A 21,385-nucleotide genomic window follows, 5' to 3' on the forward strand; every position below is an offset into this window, starting at 1 on the left:
GTCTTGATGACCAGTAGCTCAATGTGCTGGAGTATTATCACTTTCTGGGATGAGTCTTCAATGCCCATTGACGTGGTTCCCCATCTTGGACAACTTAAGCAAATGTGCTGTTCATACCTGAATACCATTCACTGACTTGGTAAGATGAGCTTGGAGCACAGACCACTCTATACTGTTGTGGCTTTACGAAGCTCTGATTCTGTCACATCTTGATTATGGGAATCTGACATATGGCTCGGCCTCACCTTCAGGTTTTTGGATGCTTGACCTGATACACTATTATGGGGTCTGACTTGCAACAGATGCCTTTCAGTCCAGCCCTGTGAACAGCCTCCTTATGGATGCTGCAGTCCCTCCAGCATATCAGCATATGACGTAACAAGTCCTTTTTTGTGGTAGGGAGATCCACCTCCCACAGTGGCAGTCCAGGATTGGAGTCATGATTGCAGTTCACATATGGCATCTCTATTCTCAACTCCAACCTTCCTCATTGTCACCTCTTGTCAGGGAGCAACTGTGCACACCTCCAAGGTGTGTACCCCATCCTCATATCTATCTCAACCTATCCTTTCGACTGAAAGGCTCTGTTGACCACATGGTTTTTCATAACCTGTTCCTGGCTGTCCGTGATGTATTTCTGGGTTAAGAAGTGGTATGCACTGACAGCTCTATGGTCGATGGATGAATCGATTTTGCCTACACACATGCAGGGTACAGTAAACTACACTCCCACACAAATGGATGCCGTGTATTCACTGTAAAATTGGTGGCCATTGCTCAAGCCCTCAGTCATGTTCGTTTTTACATCAGCGAGGCAGTCTTAATCAGTAGTGATTCCCAGAGGAGTCTTCAGGCTATCAATCAGTGCTACCCTTGACACACATTGGTTGTGGTTATCCAGGATATCCTTTCTCAGCTCCATAATGGAGGACAGTCAGCCATCTTTGTCTGGATTCCAGGTCATGTTGGGACCCCAGGGAATGAACGTGCTGACCAGTTGATGAAGTTGGCTGCCAGGATGCCAACTCTGGAGGTGGGGTTACTGAAACTGGACCTTTGCTTGATTCTGTGCCATCAATTGTTGGAGGCTTGGAATGTGGATTGGTGTGCCTTGATTTCTCTGAACAAACTGTGAGCAATGAAGGAGACCATGAGTATGTAACAGTCTTCCCTTCATGATTCATTCAGGGAATCTACTGTTCTCTATCAGCTTTGCACTGGCCACACTTGGCTGACTGATGGCCACTTCCTATGACATGGGGATACATCACACTGTTGGTGTGGTCCACCTCCTACTGGACTGCCCCAATTTGGCCACCTTTTGGCAAAACCTTAACCAAGCTGATGTGCTGCCTCTGGTGCTGGTGGATGCCACCAAAGCTGATGATCTGATTTTTCATTTTATCTGTGAAGGTGGCTGATTGATGGCCACATCCTAGGACATGAGGATACACCATACTGTCAATGTTGTGCTTGTCTGATGGTGGTTCACATCCTACTGGACTGTCCCAGTCTGGCCACTATTCTTCTCTTTGAGGTGGGGCACAGGGCCTTGTCGGCCACTTGAGGGACTGGAGGGATGCTCTGTCACCTGCTCTGATGCAGGGGAGCCATAGCTGTCCTGGTTCCGTGGTTCAATCTGGCTCCTATCCTTCCTGGCATTTTAGTTCTTCTTTTTCTTTTACATCTGTCATTGTTTTATTGTCTGATTATTGTTGTTCTCTTTCCCAAGATTTTATCAATTTGTCCATGTTGCAGTTTCTTGTGCAAATTGGGAGTGATGCAGAGGGTGTGTCTCCTGTTGCAAAAAATGCCCTGGGAGCCTCCAGCTGATTTTTCGGTGGAGGAACAGAATCTTATCTGGCACAGCAAGAATTTGCTTATTAATGATCCTTTTATATCTTTCATCTGGTGTGGGTAAAATTTTATACTCAAGACATTACCACAGGGCAATTAACATTTTCCATCATTTTATTTAGTACTTTAGCTACTGCTTTGTTTGATGGCAAAGACTGAATGTTGAGAATGGGATTGAAAGTGTGCCTATTTATCAGGGGAACATGAGGTTGAAGTAAGTTATGTTTTCACTGGTTACAACCCATCTCCAAATAATCTAATTTTGCTTGACAGGAATAGAGAAATTTTCGTTTACATTACCAACATGTTTGGCATTTCTGTTCTTCATGTCCATAAAATATGTTAGTTATGCTTGTTCCTAATTAATGAAAACTGAGGTATTTTAATAATCATTTTACAAATCAAGTATGTTAATGTATCAATACAAAGTAGCTACTTCTACTTCCATCTTTGCTAATAACGCCTTACTCAGATGTTGAATACATGATTTTCTCTAGGAAAGACAGCAAAAACAGTCAATGAGTTTTCTCAATTTTGCACAGGTGGTCATTTGGTGTACTTCTTTGGGAGATAGTGACATTGGGAGCAACACCGTATCCTGGGACACCAACTGGGCGTGTGCTTAGATTGCTGTGTTCTGGCTATCGCATGGAGTGCCCACCAAACTGCAGTCAGGAACTGTAAGTCTGAGGGGCACATATCATTGCTTTATGTTCATGAACAGTGCCTACCATGAACAACCTTTTTAAGTGATTCACACATGACATTTACCCAAAACTCCCACGCATTAACACAGAGGAAAAATCTTGAAACTTTTTATTTTCTTACGTGCCATGTTCCTAGGTAATTATTGCCATGACTGACGTAATTGTTTAGTTAGTTGATTATTATTTCATGACTCATAATTCTGATCTCTTGCTGTTATGTGGAAGAGCAGTTTACACTTATAACATACTTTATGAATGAATATATGGTAATACCATGACCATTGACATGATTGTCTATTACATTAACTTTCTGCTACTATTTATACCACACTATTAGTCATTAAATATTTTCCTAGGAAGTAGAAGGAACCATCAGTTTTATATGATTTCAGTTTGTGTTGAAGTTACTTTTATCATCTGTTAAATTCTTTATCTGACTGGGTAGGCGGCCAAAGATTTTTATGGCTGAATATATCACTTCTTTATGTGCCATACTTAAGTTGAATGATGGGTAACATAAGTCATTTCTCCTTCTAGTATTCTATTTTTGAATGTAACTCTTGTTTTTGAATTTGAGATTAATTGTTGGCAAGTACTAAGGAATTATGGGCTAATTAATCTAAAATGTATATTTTATTCATGAAAAGTGAGCATTAAAATATACAATTAACATAAAAAATCAATTTTCTTACTCCAAAGGCTTTCTACAAGGCTTGTTCAAAAAGCATCCAACTTTTGTACTATAGGGCCCGCAGTGCAAAATATATCTTTCAATGACATGATTATTGTGAATAATAGCCAGCCACGCTGCTATGTAAATTGCTTACATTTTATCTCATTCACGATGAACCCGTATGGGCAAATTACCATCATCAGGTGCTCTGTAAATACATAAATAAGCAATGGTCTTATATAATGGTCTTGTAACTATGATCTAAAAAGCTATAATATATCATTAGGTATTTTTACCCTACATTTGACACTGTTGCTGTCATGTCTTGTCTGTTTTACAATTATTACTTTCTCCCAGGTATACAATGGAGATGTGTATCGGATATTACTTGTTTTCCATATATGCCACTTTTCTGACAGCTTGGATGACAGTGGGTCAGCAATATTACATGTTCACATACTTACCATTATAAATAAGTGATGTGTGAAATTCAGTTGTTTATTATTATTATTTTTTATATAGGTTTGTTTCTAATTATATTTTTGCCTAAAGTTTGTTCATTCAGTAAATTTGTTGGGTTGGTGTATGCATGTGAATATATCTCTATTTCCTCAAGGATGTTCATGCACGTTCCGTTCTGCGTAATATGGAGGATTTCTAGAATATGGATCTGTTGTTTCCCCTTTCTCTGGTGTGCTCTTTGTATATAATTTTGAAGTTTCTAACAATTTGCCCTATGTAGAATTTGTGGCATGTGTTATATGAAATTCTGTAAATGCCGGGATTGCTGTGTATGGGAATTTTTGAGCTGTCTTTGTGAATTTTGTGTCTGATGCTTTGTGTGTTTTGAAATGCAAATGTGATGTCAGTTTTATTGAATAATTTGTTGATTTTGTTCAAGATGTTTCCTAGATAGGTTGTGATTACATGTTTTATTTTCTTCTTTTTCATTGTATGTATGTTTAGTGTTATTCCTTTATGTACACTCCTGGAAATGGAAAAAAGAACACATTGACACTGGTGTGTCAGACCCACCATACTTGCTCCGGACACTGCGAGAGGGCTGTACAAGCAATGATCACACGCACGGCACAGCGGACACACCAGGAACCGCGGTGTTGGCCGTCGAATGGCGCTAGCTGCGCAGCATTTGTGCACCGCCGCTGTCAGTGTCAGCCAGTTTGCCATGGCATACAGAGCTCCATCGCAGTCTTTAACACTGGTAGCATGCCGCGACAGCGTGGACGTGAACCGTATGTGCAGTTGACGGACTTTGAGCGAGGGCGTATAGTGGGCATGCGGGAGGCCGGGTGGACGTACCGCCGAATTGCTCAACACGTAGGGCGTGAGGTCTCCACAGTACATTGATGTTGTCGCCAGTGGTCGGCGGAAGGTGCACGTGCCTGTCGACCTGGGACTGGACCGCAGCGACGCTCGGATGCACGCCAAGACCGTAGGATCCTACGCAGTGCCGTAGGGGACCGCACCGCCACTTCCCATCAAATTAGGGACACTGTTGCTCCTGGGGTATCGGCGAGGACCATTCGCAACCGTCTCCATGAAGCTGGGCTACGGTCCCGCACACCGTTAGGCCGTCTTCCGCTCACGCCCCAACATCGTGCAGCCCGCCTCCAGTGGTGTCGCGACAGGCGTGAATGGAGGGACGAATGGAGACGTGTCGTCTTCAGCGATGAGAGTCGCTTCTGCCTTGGTGCCAATGATGGTCGTATGCGTGTTTGGCGCCGTGCAGGTGAGCGCCACAATCAGGACTGCATACGACCGAGGCACACAAGGCCAACACCCGGCATCATGGTGTGGGGAGCGATCTCCTACACTGGCCGTACACCACTGGTGATCGTCGAGGGGACACTGAATAGTGCACGGTACATCCAAACCGTCATCGAACCCATCGTTCTACCATTCCTAGACCGGCAAGGGAACTTGCTGTTCCAACAGGACAATGCACGTCCGCATGTATCCCGTGCCACCCAACGTGCTCTAGAAGGTGTAAGTCAACTACCCTGGCCAGCAAGCTCTCCGTATCTGTCCCCCATTGAGCATGTTTGGGACTGGATGAAGCGTCGTCTCACGCGGTCTGCACGTCCAGCACGAACGCTGGTCCAACTGAGGCGCCAGGTGGAAATGGCATGGCAAGCCGTTCCACAGGACTACATCCAGCATCTCTACGATCGTCTCCATGGGAGAATAGCAGCCTGCATTGCTGCGAAAGGTGGATATACACTGTACTAGTGCCGACATTGTGCATGCTCTGTTGCCTGTGTCTATGTGCCTGTGGTTCTGACAGTGTGATCATGTGATGTATCTGACCCCAGGAATGTGTCAATAAAGTTTCCCCTTCCTGGGACAATGAATTCACGGTGTTCTTATTTCAATTTCTAGGAGTGTATATTGTGCTTTTCTGGTTGTATTGTTATTGTGGTATAGATATAAAGAGCACGCCAGAGAAAGTGAAAACAACCGATCCACAATTTTTCAATGTTTACAAGCAGAGAAACGTGACGTAAGACCCACAAATGAAGCACTAGAGATTCTCCATATTACACAGAAGGGAACATTCATGAACATCCTTGAGGAAATAGAGATATATTCACATGCATACACCAACCCAACAAATTTACTGAATGAACAAACCGACCTAAAGCACAAAGAGTATACAGAAAACTTTATTCACATTATAAATCAGGAAAATGGGTAAAATGATAAAATCATCTGCAACACATACCCATAATAACAGCGATAACAACATGAGTAGTATAAAACAGAGACAGAACACCAACATAAATCAAGGACAACATCAATTATTCAAAAAAAAAAATCTCATATAACACTGAAACAAACTTTAGGCAAAAATATAATTAGAAACAAACCTATATAAAAATAATAATAAACAATTGAATTTCACACATCACTTATTTATAATGGTAACTCTGTGAACATGTAATATCACTGACCCACTGTCATCCAAGCAAAGTAGCATATATGAAAAACAAGTATTATCTGATATACATCTCCATTGTACACCAGGGAGAAAGTAATAATTGCAAAACAGACAAGACATGACAGCAACGATGATATATTATAGCTCTTCAAGTCATAGTTACAAGACCATTATATTAAGATAATTGCTTATTTATGTATTTACAGGGCACCTGACAACGTCAATTTGCCGAAATGGGCTCATTGTAAATGAGATAAAATATAAACAATTTACATAGCAGTGTAGTTAGTTAGTATTCATAATAATCTTCCAACTTTTGATTATAAAATAAATCAGTATTCAGATGCACTTGTTTGACATTAGTCACATTCAGAGTAGTCCCCTTCAGCTTCTACACACCTCTCCCAATGCTGCTGCCACTACCGGAAGCATCAGTGGAAAGCCTCTTTTGGTGTGGTATACAGCTGCTCTGTTAATTTCTGCATAATGTCTTCCCCGCCTGAGGTCACACAGTGCTACGTCAGGGGAACTGGGAGGCCAACAAACCACAGCTGTGTTGTGTTTGGCCCAAAACTCTGAATTAACTGAGAATGATGAGTGAGTGCATTTTTGTGGTTAAGGTGCCAATTGTTCGCTGCCCACAAGTCAGACTGAATCTCACTGCTTCAAGAAGTTGATGCAGAACCTCTTGGTAGTACTCCTTATTGACATTATTATCTTCTGGGGCATACTCATGACAGACCATGCCACTGGAGTAAAAAAGACAGTCAGTATGACTTACACGTTACTGCAGACCTGCCTAGCCGGTTTGGGTCTCGGGGATGATGGATGCTTCCATTGCAATGACTGGATCTTTGTTTCTGAATCATACTCAGAAACTCAGGACACATCACCAGTGATCACTGTGTTAAGAAAGTTTTGATTACTGTTCACTGTGCCTAGTATGTCCTGTGGAACCTCTGAATGAAGTTGCTCTCAGTTTTACCAACTTTGGCACAAATTTTGCTGGGAGACTTCTGAGGTGCAAATGTTCCATTAAAATGTAGTGAATGGATCCAATCCTAATTTTTACCTCATTTACAAGTTCTCTGATCATGATTTGTCTATCCTGCACAAACAGAGTCCCTACATGATCGATAACAGCTTCATCTGTGGATGTTGAGGGCCTACCAGGATGTGCTTCACTCTTCACTGATGAGCAGCCATCTTTGAAGTGCTTATACCACTCCTTTATCTGTGTGATATCTTTTGCTTCACCCCAAACACTTGTCAAATCTTGCAGATTGTTTCAATTTGAGGATCACCAAGTTTAAAACAAAATTTGATGCAATAACATTGTTCCACTGGTGCAGTCCCCAACAATCAGTCTTTCATTCTCATCCCATCCAGTAAGTCTCCTCTGACTCATTGTTCAGGTTGACTTTTCCAAAATATACCCCTTTTCCTAAACCTCTCCAGTCCTTTTCCTTCGCCCCTCTTCCTTCCCCTTCAGCCCATCTGCTGGAAGAAAGACCCACTGGATCTGAAAGCTTGCATAAGTATAACCTTCTTTTACGTGTGTTTTCTTGTGCCACCACTTGGTGAGTAGATATTTTTATCTATCCAATATCTTGTATTAACAATATTAGAAGGGTAGATTTCTGCTAATCCATAGAAGAGGCACTGAGTAGCCAGCAGGCGCATTGAAAAAATACTGCTAGACATTATTAGCTATGAAATTAAGTCCTTTATCAAATGATTAATACATACACACATTCGCACCTCACACATACAAGGCTGCTGTCATCTCTGAGCACTGAGGTCCAACAGGACCGAGTCTGAGGTGAGCAGTGAGTGATCTTTGCTATTTCCAGAATGAAATTTTCACTCTGCAGTGGAGTGTGCACTGATATGAAACTTCCTGGCAAATTAAAACTGTGTGCTGTACTGAGACTCAAACTTGGAACCTTTGCCTATCATGCTCAAGTGCTATACCAACTCATCTACCCAAGCACACCTCATGACCCACCCTCACAGCTTTACTTCCACCAGTACCTTGTTTCCTACTGTCCAAACTTCACAGAAGCTCTCATGTGAAACTTTCAGGACTAGCACTCCCGGATGAAAGGATATAGCGGAGGCATGGCTTAGCCACAGCCTGGGCTATGTTTCCAGAATAAAATTTTAACTCTGCAGTTAAGTGTCCACTGATACGAAACTTTGTGGCGGTTTAAAACTGTGTGCCAGACTGAGACTTGAACTCAGGACCTCTGCCTTTGGCAGGTAAATGTTCTACCGACTGAGCGACCCAAGCATGACTGATGACTTGCCCTCAGAGCTCTACTTCTGCCAGTACCTCGTCTGCTACCTCCCAAACATCACAGAAGCTCTCCTGCGAAACTTTCAAGACTAGCACTCCAGTCTTTGGAAGCAGTAACATCCGTATCTGGGTGTCACTATTCGAAATGATCTCAAATGGAACAAGTAACAGGCAAACTCTAGATTGTGGTTTATTGGTAGAATCCTGAAGCAATGAAGTCCTTCAACAAAGGAAATAGCTTACAATATGTTAGTTTGTCCAGTCTTAGAGTATTGTTCGTCTGTATGGGACCCTTACCAGTTGGGTCTGATTCAAGAGATTGAGAAGGTCCAAAGAAGAGCGGCAAGATTCGTGACTGGTACATTTAGCCACCGCGAGAGTGTTGCAAATCTCATAGAGAGTTTGAAGTGGGACACACTTGCATACAGATGGTGTGCTAAATGGAATGGGCTGCTCACTAAATTCCGAAATCCGATCTTCACCGAGGATGTAGTGCATATATTATCACCACCAACTTCCAAATCGCGCAATGATCACCCTTCAAAGATAAGGGAAATTAGAGCTTGTACTGAGGCATTCAGACAGTCACTTTTCCCTCGCAGAGGGAGGGGGGGGGGCGGGGGGGGGGAATTATGACTTTGGTGCGAATTGTGCCCTCCGCCACACACCGCTTGGTGGCTAGCAGAATGTATATGTAGATGTAGGAAGTAGCAGATGAGGTACTGATGGAAATTACGAGGGCTATCCACAAAGTATATTACGTTTTGGAATTAAAAATAAATCAAGTATTGGAAAAATTTTGTATTATACACAGAGGAAAACCACTATTAAATACTACTTTTCTACATAGTTGCCATTTAAATTAAGGCACTTATCGTGGTGATGGATGAGCTTGGAAATTCCTTCGTCGTAAAATTCGGCCGCTTGCGCCTTCAACCACGTGGTTACCTTGAAGCTGTGGGTCGTCATCAAAACGCTGCATAGCCAACCACTTCTTCATTGCTGGGAACAAGTGGAAGTCGCTCGGTGCCAGGTCGGGACTGTACGGCGGATGAGGAAACAACTCCCACTTAAAAGATTCGAGAACTTCACGAGTGGCATTTGCCGTGTGGGCCCGGGCGTTGTCGTGAATCAGCAAGATCTTTGAGCCCAACTTTCCCCTGCGCTTGTTTTGTATTGCTCTTCTGAGGTTGTGCAGTGTTTGGCAATACCTTTGAGAGTTTATTCTAGTGCCTCTTTCCAGGAAATCCACAAAAATCACACCTTTTCTGTCCCAAAAGAGGTAATCACGTGGTTGAAGGCGCAGGCGGGCGAATTTTACGACGAAGGAATTTCCAAGCTCATCCATCGCTACGATAAGCGCCTTAATTTAAATGGCAACTATGTAGAAAAGTAGTATTAAAGTGTGGCTTTCATCTGTATATAATAAAAAACATTTCCAATACTTTATTTACTTTTAATTCCAAAACGTAATGTACTTTTTGGATAGCCCTCGTAAGTTGTGAGGACAGGTAGTGATTTGTGCATGGGTAGCTCAGTTGGTAGAACACTTGCCTGTGAAAGGCATATTTCACAGTTTCAAGCCTCGGTCTGGCACACAATTTCAATCTGCCAATCCTTGGTGTGTTGAAGAGTGGAGTTAGAGAAGAGGCGTGGGGTGGGCAGGGGGAAGTGTATCACAGTACGGGCATGGAAGATTCTAGTGCTGTCTGTGAGACTCTTGGAGAGACATGGTGGGGCAGTATAGTGTGCTGATGAGAGCAACACTGAGGGGATGGGGGGTGGGGGTTGTGCAAGGGGACAGGGGCAGGCAGAGTGGAGATGAGAGAAGAAGTATGATGAAGGATTTAGTCCTACAGCTAATAATATCTGGCAGCTCTGTTTTCAATGTACCTTTCACCCACCACTCAATGCCTCCTCTATGTGGCGAGTAGCAATCTATTATTTTTATATTGTTATTAACTGAAGTATAGCTATACATAATGCTCTTCACCTCCCGCTCTCCTTCCAATCCTTCTTCCTTTTTCTGCTGTTTCTCCTTCCTTCTGATCACTATTCATACCTTCTTTACATATTTTCCTATCTCATTTTACTCCCCCCCCCCCCCCCATTTCCCATCACTCATTGCCTCATTCCTATTGTTATTAACTGAAGTTTAGTTATACATAATGCTCTCCACCTCCCACACTCCTTCCAATCCTCCTTCCTTTTTCTGTTTCTCACTATTCATACCTCCTTAACATATTTTCCTATCTTGTTTTCCTTTTCCCCTATTCCCCATCATTCGCTGCCTCATTCCTGGAGCAAAGACAGCTACAAATGCTTGCACATAAGGAAGTTTCTTCATTTTAGAAGATTAATGTAATTTGTTATAGAACTGATGTCTCAAATTTTCTGTTATGTGACAATATCATAATCTCTCTTTTCACTATTTTAACATGACTTTTTTTTTTAAAGAACTGTTTTTGATCATGTAGGATGTTCACAGTTAAATGTAGTAAAGGACCATGTTTAAATACAGCAGCTCATTTCTTCACTGCAAAACCAATGAGTAGGGCTATGTCAAAATAAAAATGAGTTCTTTTTATTTATATTATCAGTAAATGTTTGAAAACAAAGTATTTACGTACCATGTATAATGGCATTCCATAACATTGATAGCTTGCCCTCCTATCCTTGTCACAACAAATTATCTCTGTTTTGAAGAAATTGTTTTGAACAGTCAGTATTCTATCCCTTATTCCTAAGAGGTGTTATTGATGCACACTTTTTATTTCAGGTATGAAATCATGCTCTGTTGCTGGAAAATGAAGCCCAAAGATAGGCCAACATTTACGTACCTACGGCAGCAGTTAGATTCACTACTTGAGAATGCTTCACCACAAGAGTATTTGAACCTGGACTCCATGATGAACATTGAGAACCTTCAAACATCTACATCTAGTACAGAGAGTCATGACAGGTTTACCTTTGACACATTCTTGCCTATATTCATTGAACTTCAGCTCTGATGCAACTGGTTCCTCAAGGGTGATTTATTCGTCAAAGCATGAAGAATATTTTACTCTTACAGATGCCAGTTGAGATTGGTTCTTTTACTTGTTGTACTGTACTATATGTGAGGTTTAATATGTAATGACTATCCTTCTGATTTCAGACAAAGTTTTACCGGTGAGAGCATTCTAAATGAATTCCAAGATCCTGAAATTCCTATTGATTATCTGGAACCAATGTACACTGCTGGCTCTCTGCAAGCACATTCTATGCCAGCTGTTGGAGTTTAACAGAGACAAAAATGTTATACACTCCTGAAAGTAATTGAAAGAGAGGTAAGGCTCAACAGTGGATGACATATGTTGCATGATGTTGAGACTCATGGGAAGTGTATTGATCTACTGCTTTATTGTTGCACATTTCATAGGAAAAGATTTATTCACATGCAGTCCACTTTGCAAATAAATTTTCCAGACATTTATTACAAAAGTGTAGTAATGTAAAAAACTGCTAGTGCTGGGAGAGTGAAAAGTATCATCAATTATTTAAAAAATCCATAATTGTAATATTATTAAGTGATCTTTGGTAGCAAGCAATTCATTATATATGATGCTGTTACCAGCAAATGGTTACATGAAAATCGTTACACAGCAAGTAGCACTTCAGTTAGAAAATTGTCAAATATGATCCTCTGTATTAAAATTGTAAAAGATGCAGTATTGAGCAGTCCATGGCAAATGTCTGTATAATGTGATCACTGTGACTTGTATATTGGAGCAATCTGCTGCAGATGCATGTTGCTCTTATCACGTGTGCATGCTATTCCGTTGTGCTTTGTTTTAATTACTTCATTGAATCTCTGCACTTGTTTATTAATGGCAAATAAGAGAAGGACATACGACAACAAAGGAAGTTCTGTTTTGAGATGTCTCTTGTTTCAAGTAAATGTTTAGCTTGTTATCAGATTGTTGTTGTTATTGTGGCCTTCAGTCCTGAGACTGGTTTGATGCAGCTCTCCATGCTACTCTATCCTGTGCAAGCCTCTTCATCTCCCAGTACCTACTGCAGCCTACATCCTTCTGAATCTGCTTAGTGTATTCATCTCTTGGTCTCCCTCTACAATTTTTACCCTCCATGCTGCCCTCCAGTACTAAATTGGTGATCCCTTGATGCCTCAGAACATGTCCTACCAACCGATCCCTTCTTCTAGTCAAGTTGTGCCACAAACTCCTCTTCTCCCCAATCGTATTCGATACCTCCTCATTAGTTATGTGATCTACCCATCTAATCTTCAGCATTCTTCTGTAGCACCACATTTCGAAAGTTTCTATTCTCTTCTTGTCTAAACTATTAAACATCCATGTTTCACTTCCATACATGGCTACACTCCATACAAATACATTCAGAAACGACTTCCTGACACTTAAATCAATACTCGATGTTAACAAATTTCTCTTCTTCAGAAACGCTTTCCTTGCCATTGCCGGTCTACATTTTATATCCTCTATACTTCAACCATCATCAGTTATTTTGCTCCCCAAATAGCAAAACTCCTTTACTACTTTAAGTGTCTCATTTCCTAATCTAATTCCCGCAGCATCACCCGACTTAATTCGACTACATTCCATTATCCTCGTTTTGCTTTTGTTGATGTTCATCTTATACCCTCCTTTCAAGATGCTATCCATTCTGTTCAACTGCTCTTCCAAGTGCTTTGCTGTCTCTGAGAGAATTACAATGTCATCGGCGAACCTCAAAGTTTTTATTTCTTCTCCATGGATTTTAATACCTACTCCGAACTTTTCTTTCATTTCCTTTACTGCTTGCTCAATATACAGATTGAATAACATCGGGGAGAGGCTACAACCCTGTCGCACTCCCTTCCCAATCACTGCTTCCCTTTCATGTCCCTCAACTCTTATAACTGCCATCTGGTTTCTGTACAAATTGTTAATAGCCTTTCGCTCCCTTGTATTTTACCCCTGCCGCCTTTAGAATTTGAAAGAGAGTATTCCAGTCAACATTGTCAAAAGCTTTCTCTAAGTCTACAAATGCTAGAAATGTAGGTTTGCCTTTCCTTAATCTTTCTTCTAAGATAAGTTGTAGGATCAGTATTGCCTCACGTGTTCCAACATTTCTAGGGAATCCAAACTGATCTTCCCCGAGATCGGCTTCTACCAGTTTTTCCATTCGTCTGTAAAGAATTCGCGTTAGTATTTTCCAGCTGTGACTTATTAAACTGATAGTTTGGTAATTTTCACATGTGTAAACATCTGCTTTTTTTTGGGATTGGAGTTATTATATTATTCTTGAAGTCTGAGGGTATTTCGCCTGTCTCATACATCTTGCTCACCAGATGGTAGAGTTTTGTCAGGACTGGTTCTCCCAAGGCTGTCAGCAGTTCTAATGGAATGTTGTCTACTCCCGGGGCCTTGTTTCAACTTAGGTCTTTCAGTGCTCTGTGAAACTCTTCACGCAGTATCATATCTCCCATTTCATCTTCATCTACCTCCTCTTCCATTTCCATAATATTGTCCTCAAGAACATCGCCCCTGTATAGGCCCTCTTTCCACCTTTCTGCTTTCCCTTCTTTGCTTAGAACTGGGTTTCCATCTGAGCTCTTGATATTCATGCAAGTGGTTCTCTTTTCTCCAAAGGTCTCTTTAATATTCCTGTAGGCAGTATCTATCTTACCCCTAGTGAGATAAGCTTCTACATCCTTACATTTGTCCTCTAGCCATCCCGGGTTAGCCATTCTGCACTTCCTGTCAATCTCATTTTTGAGACGTTTGTATTCCTTTTTGTCTGCTTCACTTGCTGCATTTTTGTATTTTCTCCTTTCAACAATTAAATTCAGTATCTCTTCTGTTACCCAAGGATTTCTACTAGCCCTCGCCTTTTTCTTACTTGATCCTCTGCTGCCTTCACTATTTCATTCCTCAAAGCTACCCATTCTTCTTCTACTGTATTTCTTTCCCTCATTCCTGTCAATTGTTCCCTTATGCTCTCCCTGAAACTATGTACAAACTCTGGTTCTTTCAGTTTATCAAGGTCCCATCTCCTTAAATTCCCACCTTTTTGCAGTTTCTTCAGTTTTAAACTACATTTCATAACCAATAGATTGTGGTCAGAGTCCACATCTGTCCCTGGAAATTCCTTACAATTTAAAATCTGGTTCCTAAATCTCTGTCTTATATAATCTATCTGAAACCTTTAAGTATCTCCAGGGTTTTTCCATGTATACAGCCTTCTTTCATGATTCTTGAACCAAGTGTTAGTTATGATTAAGTTATGCTCTGTGCAAAATTCTAGCATATGGCTGCCTCTTTCATTCCTTATCCCCAGTCCATATTCACCTTCTACTTTTCCTTCTCTTTCTTTCTCTGCTATCAAATTCCAGACCCCCATGACTATTAAAGTTTCATCTTCCTTAACTATCTGAATAATTTCTTTTATCACATCGTACGTTTCTTCAAGCTCTTTGTAATTTGCAGAGTTAGTTGGCATATAAATTTGTACTGCTGTGGTAGGTATGGACTCCGTGTCTATCTTGGCTACAATAATGCGTTCGCTATGCTGTTCATAGTAGCTTATCTGCACTCATATTTTTTTAATTCATTATTGGACCTACTTCTGCATTATCCATATTTGATTTTGTATTTATAACCCTGTATTCACCTGACCAGAAGTCTTCTTCCTCCTGCCACTGAACTTCACTAATTCCCACTACATCTAAATTTATGTTACCCATTTACCTTTTTTAAATTTTTAACGTACCTACCTACCCACTTAAGGGATCTGACATTCCATGCTCCGATTCGTAGAATGCCAGTTTTCTTTCTCCTGATAACATTCTCTTGAGCAGTCCCCGCCTGGAGATTCAAATGGGGGACTATTTTACCTCCAGAATATTTTACCCAAGAGGACACCATCATCATTTAAACGTACAGTAAAGTTGCAGGCCCTTGGGAAAAATTATAGCTGTAGCTTCCACTTGCTTTCAGCCGTTCGCAGTACCAAAACAGCAAGGCCATTTTGGTTAGTGTTACAGGGCCAGATCAGTCAATCATCCAGACTGTTGCCCCTGAAACTACTGAAAAGGCTGCTGCCCCTCTTCAGGAACCACATGTTCATCTGGCCCCTCAACAGATACCCCTCTGTTGTAGTTGCACCTATGGTACGGCTATCTGTATTGTTGAGGCACGCAAGCGTCCCCACCATCGGCAAGGTCCATGGTTCATGGGGGGAGGGGTTATCAGATATAACTAATTTATGACACTAGTGAATTTGGTGCTCACAGTCATCTGTTAGATGATGTAATTTTATTCAGTGACATGTACTTCTGCAGTATTTATGACTTTTTCATCTTGAAACACTTATTGTACATGTAGAGATTTAAAGATAAATGGCCTTAATGGTGAGAGAATTGATATATCTCTGTGTGCAAAAAATAAATAAATAAATAAAAATAAAAAACTGGGTTTTAGCTGTATAAGCAGTGGTTACCCCCTGCGATAGATAGTTTCTGAATGTGATGTTACAACTAAGCCATTCCTTTCTTTCATTTAACACAATCTGTACTATGATGAACCATTGCCTCTGATTCTGTATCTTTTGAATTCACAGAGCTATAAGGACACAGCCTAACATAACAATCATGATACTCTGTCTCATTTTTGTTAGCCCCTGTGATAGTAGCATGCCAAGCGGCCAGCAAGTTACACTTCTGAGTACAATTTTGACTGAGTGTGAAAGGTATGGTTTATATTGATTTGTAAGATAGTTTTTACAATAGGGAGTGTACATTGTGCCATAAAAATCCACAATAACTATTAAATGACATCACATTTGCCTTTCTTTAATTTTCTAAGGACCCTGGGACACATGAAACAGTATAATCAGGACAGTTTATTTATGAATCTCTTATAACTTACCAATCTTTACTGAAGAATACTATTTTCTTTTAAGAATTAAGAATAGTAAGTACCAAAAGATCTCTCCTTTTGCAGAAAGATGTCATATGTCTACTAAATGATGTGAAGTTTTCTTCACTACACTTCCAGCCACATCTATGAATGTGAAACATAGGAAACACCTATGCACAGTAGTTAATGTACCAAATAAAATGCCATCCCTGTAGTGGAAGGGAGAGTCACACAGACATGACGATAAAATGTCAAACGTAATAAAACTGTTTCCCAATCCAGAAGAAACCAATTCTGCAATTGTTGCTATAATCTGAGCCACAGACCACAAGAATCTTCAAAACATTCGTTTTTATAGCAAAAGTAATTAAATTTGCAAAAATACTTGTATTTGAAAGTTGAATGAAGTGTAAGAAAGGGCAGATCATTAGACTCTATACATAATTTTAAGCGGCAAGTAAAGTGCCTATCATAATAAGAACAGACAACAACACAATTATAAGCTTTTAATGTATGAACTATGTGTTTATATATTCTTTCCTTCAGTGGAGAAAGCTGTAATTCTGTGCATATTCAAAAGTACTTCTTCATGAATAAGCTGTACCTTACATTATTTAATCAGTAAGATTTGGCTTCTTTTACATTTTTCACATTAATTCATGTCTCTTGGTAATTTACTAATGCATTGAATGCAAAATATAATAATTATTTCATTAATTATGTATAAAAATAATTAAAAACAAGCATTATCCTTATGATATATGTGACTGTGAGCTTTCACACCACTTGGAGCACTGTGTTGCTCCAGCTGTCAAACAGTAACAACTTTTGTGGCAGAGAGTGCCACAACTGTATGTGTTAGACTTTGGTGGAGAGTGGTTCAGCACTCAGATTTATTTTTGAGGCCATAGAAGATTTTTATGTTGTTTTGTAACTTGTAAAAGATAAAACAATTTACTCTTCAAGTTCATTGATGGCACCTATTTTGTTCTTGCCTTTTTGAAAGTCGAACCAATTTCTTGCAGTAACATGAAATTTTTGAATAAAATCATGAATCTGAGTTGCAGCATTTTCTTCAAATATTTTTAACAGCATTGTGGGAAGAGAAATAGAGCGATAGGTTCACAGGAAGATGTAAGACTCTTCCTTAGATAATGAGGAGAGGAGGCTATGAACAGGCAAAGGGGTGAGGAGGAGACAGAGAGTGGGGGAGGAGGATATGGACAGGGAGAGTGTGGAGAAGGATGGGATTGACAGAAGGGGTGGGGATAAAGGGACAGACAGAAAGAGGGGGGAAGAAGGGGAGGGACAGACACTGGGGGAAGGAGGAAGTGGACAGAGAGAGGAGTCATGAGGGGATCAACAGAGAGAGAGGGAAGATGAGACGGACAGAGTGTGGGACGCAAAGCAAACGGATGGAAAGAGGCGTGAGGAGGTTACGGACAGAGAGAGGGAAGGGGTAAATGGAGATGGTGCATGCAGCAAAAAATAGGTGTCCAAGCAGCATTGAACAATAGAAATTTATTTATATAAGAAAGCTACAAGAAAACATGAACAACAGAATACTGATTCTCTATGAAAGAACACAACAGATCATTGTGATCTAATAAGAATAATTGTCACTCATTGAGCACAGTTCTACAAAGGTGCAAGAGAAAGCACACTGTCTGTCACCATAGGTTACTTTGCATGGTTAGAATTGGTCAATCTCACAATTGGTGGTGCACTGTCATTGCCTTGGTGGACTCATTATTTACTCAGAATCAGATTCAGCATCAGACACAGCACACAGCATTAGACTGCTGGAGAGCTGCAGGCAGCACTCCTATAAAGGCTGTCCGGTATATGGACACCAGGAAGTGGCTGGTGTCACATGGCTTCGCAGATGTGAAACAGTACCAGCTGTGTCTGGTGATTGTGGCGCCCTTCTTACTGTAGCAGATGTAGCAGTGAAGTCGAGCAGAGTCAGCTGCAGGCGTCTGGCTGCATGGTGAGTGTGCCAGGTCATCAGGCACCAGCTGTATACAGCATTCCTCGTCTCTTTGGAGGGAGATGTCAAAGCCATCTTGATATGTGGACAGTGGCTGTGGCAGAGACAACAACTGGGAAAACATCAGTCTTCTTTCCCATGGAGGCAGTTGGCTGGGAGAAGCAGACAGGAGGAAAGGGCCACTGGTGGAGAGAAGATCTGACCCTGACCCTGGACAGCGGAGAAGATGGTTGGGGGGCTGTGGTCAGGGCTGAACTGTGCGGAATGGCAGTGAGAAGTGGCCATGTGGTGCCCTGAAAAGTTGCCTGTCAGGAAAAAAAAACTGATGCCTGAGAGAAAGCAGATGTTTGAGGGTAGCTGTACGGAGCTGAGGATGAGGGAGGAACACGGGCTTCAGGCAGGAGAGAGGATGGTGAGTAGACCATATGTATGCATGGATGGCATATGCAGGCCAGTGGCCAGCATGCAATGTGTAGTGCTTCAGCAACAGGTGCAGTCTGAGCAGGCAGGTGCGGAGGGGAGTGCCAGGGCCAGCAGTGAGTGTGCTGGTGGGTCTGGAGTAGGCAATAGCAGCTACTCAGCACAGGGCTGCACAGTGTATGGGGGCAGCTAGATGAAGGTTGCCCAGGAGGAGGCCTGGAATTCAAAAGTCAGGCAGGGACAGCACTGACAAGGGAAACTCCCTATCACACAACCCTCAGACTTATTGGTAAGAGGGCCCAGAGGACAGGCTGAACCTAGATCAAGCATGAAAATAAGGAGGAGGTCTACTCATCTGTGAAAAAGAAAAAAAAAAAAATAGAAACAGCGAATGGTCCAAGCACAAGACGTGCAACATGGAGCACTGAGGAAAGCCATGGCATCATGGTTATGAGGCCAAGAACCACGTTCAGAGCTCCCTTGTGCTATTTTTTTTTCTTTTCTTTTCTTTCTTTCTTTTTTTCACTGTTCGCTGCTTTCAAATTCATGTCTGTGTGATGGTGCAACATCCACGTGAAACAGTGAGGTGTAAGAAAGGGACCTAAAATGAAAGTTGATTCTGCTTAACTCCTCTATTAGCAGCCAAAAGGCTTTAGGATAAGAACTGCAAATGCTTGATGACAAGCTGACCAAATCCTCCACATGAAAACACATCTGTTGTGTCATATATGGCATTAGCAACAGTACATGTGTCATATGATAGGAATATTTTATTGACACACATTTTGTACATTGTCTGGTGAGTGAGTGAGTGAGATATACCTCCTTGCCGGATCTTAGTGTCTGAATGAATGTGAATATAATCACTCAAAAGGAAATTATGAAAACATAATAGTTACATAAGCTGCAACAAATAAATACAACAGTTTCACATTCACACAGTTTTCCCTGTGCTGTGTCAAAACATAAGTTTTTAACATTTTTGAAGTTGTGTTCCATTTTGAAAGATTTGACTGTTGAATTCCTTTGTTGTAATGTAGTTCACACCCATTTATTTGTTGTTTTCATTTCTGTGGTATCTCGCCTGCTCTCTCTATTCATCACATTTACTTGTGATGGAAATGTATTCTTACCACATGACTCTTATTCTATGACCTATGTAGAATATGACAATTGCCAAGACTACAGAAAAAGAACAAACATTTCAATGACTGGTCGGACAGTTTGTAATTTTGTGAAAAAAATAAATAAAAATAAATGTTACGAGGAAGTTCTGATAATGGCTTGTCCACTCTGCAGCCCAACACGGTGACCACTTAACCATGATACCGTGGCTATTCAACTTTGTTCGATGTTGGACTTGTTAAGCTTGGACTGTTCACTGGTTCTATTTTGCTATTTTTTACAGCTCAGTACACCGTCTTCCTGTTTTCATGCTTGATCTGTGTTCAGTTGTGAGAAGGGCACCCAGATCACCGAAGATGGCAGGTCAAGGAATGGCCAGGTGTGGTGAAGAAACTTCCACAAGGGATGGACAGAAGGCACAGGGAAGTCAGTGAGACTGCCAGAAAGAGTCACGGTGAAGGATGGGTGGGGCGGTGACCAAGAGGAAGCGGTGCCAGACAGGGTCCATTCGAAGGCAGGAGACAGGGTCCAGGAGGAGACAGGACCAGAGCTGCAGAAACAGAAGGAAGATGAGCCATGGTAGCTGCAGAAGGAGCCAGGAAGAACATGGAATGGATGGACATTTAGGGCACTGAAGGCCAATAGTGGGTCGGACGGAGAGGGCCATCGACCACGCCAGCTGCAGTGTTGGCAGTAGTAGAAGCCACCGAGAGGGTGGCAGGTATGCTGCAAGTATGAGAACCAGCAGAGCTGCATTGGGTGGAGATGCCACATTGGTTGTGTGTCATGAGGAGGCACTGCAGCTGGGGCAGGTGCCATAGCTAGCATAGGAGCTGCAAGGGGAGGCATCATGCGAGGTGTAGAAGCCATATCAGAAGGCGCCAGAGTGGTCCTAGGAGTCACGTCAGGATGCACTGGAGTGGGTGGAGGCGCCACCGCATCGGGAGGTACCATGCCACATCAGGAAGCAGCAGAGTGGTCATAGGAACCATGCTGGGAGGTATCAGAGTGGTTGTAGGAGCTGTGTCAGTAGGCACCAGAGTGGACAGAGGCACCACCTCAGGAGGCATGGGAGAGGTCGTAGAAGCGGCACAGGAGCCACATCGGGATGCGCCACTTCAGGAGGTGCCTGAAGAGCCATGGTGGACGAGTCTGAGATAACAGTGCAGGATGTGAGTCTATGAGAAACTGAGTGGGCAGGGGCCATAGGTCAGGGTCGGGGGCTGGGGTGGAGGTAGCGAGCAGAGAAGCATCGGAATGAGCACAGTTGTGGAGTAGGCGGTCCAGTGCAACCAGGAAGGTGTGCCAAGAATCCAAGGCTGCATCAAAGTTGGAAGGAAGCAGGTGTAGTGGTGTGTCAACCTGTGCTGGGAACATGTCAGTACAGGAAAGGTGCCATCAGAGGAGCTCTGAGGTATGCAGGAAGTGACATCCAT

General features: G+C 41.9%; 1 protein-coding gene across 1 annotated transcript in view; it reads left to right on the forward strand.

Moving 5' to 3' along the window:
• Positions 1-21,385, forward strand: part of LOC124788508 (macrophage colony-stimulating factor 1 receptor-like) — a 335,265-nt gene that overhangs the window by 292,565 nt on the left and 21,315 nt on the right. The window contains exons 18-20 of the mRNA XM_047255777.1: positions 2,400-2,537; positions 11,275-11,457; positions 11,653-11,824. Coding sequence (XP_047111733.1) covers positions 2,400-2,537; positions 11,275-11,457; positions 11,653-11,779 — 448 coding nt within the window. The 3' untranslated portion in view covers positions 11,780-11,824. The remainder of the gene's footprint in view (positions 1-2,399; positions 2,538-11,274; positions 11,458-11,652; positions 11,825-21,385) is intronic.

Source organism: Schistocerca piceifrons, chromosome 3 (assembly GCF_021461385.2).
Source record: "Schistocerca piceifrons isolate TAMUIC-IGC-003096 chromosome 3, iqSchPice1.1, whole genome shotgun sequence".
Lineage (NCBI taxonomy): Eukaryota > Metazoa > Arthropoda > Insecta > Orthoptera > Acrididae > Schistocerca > Schistocerca piceifrons.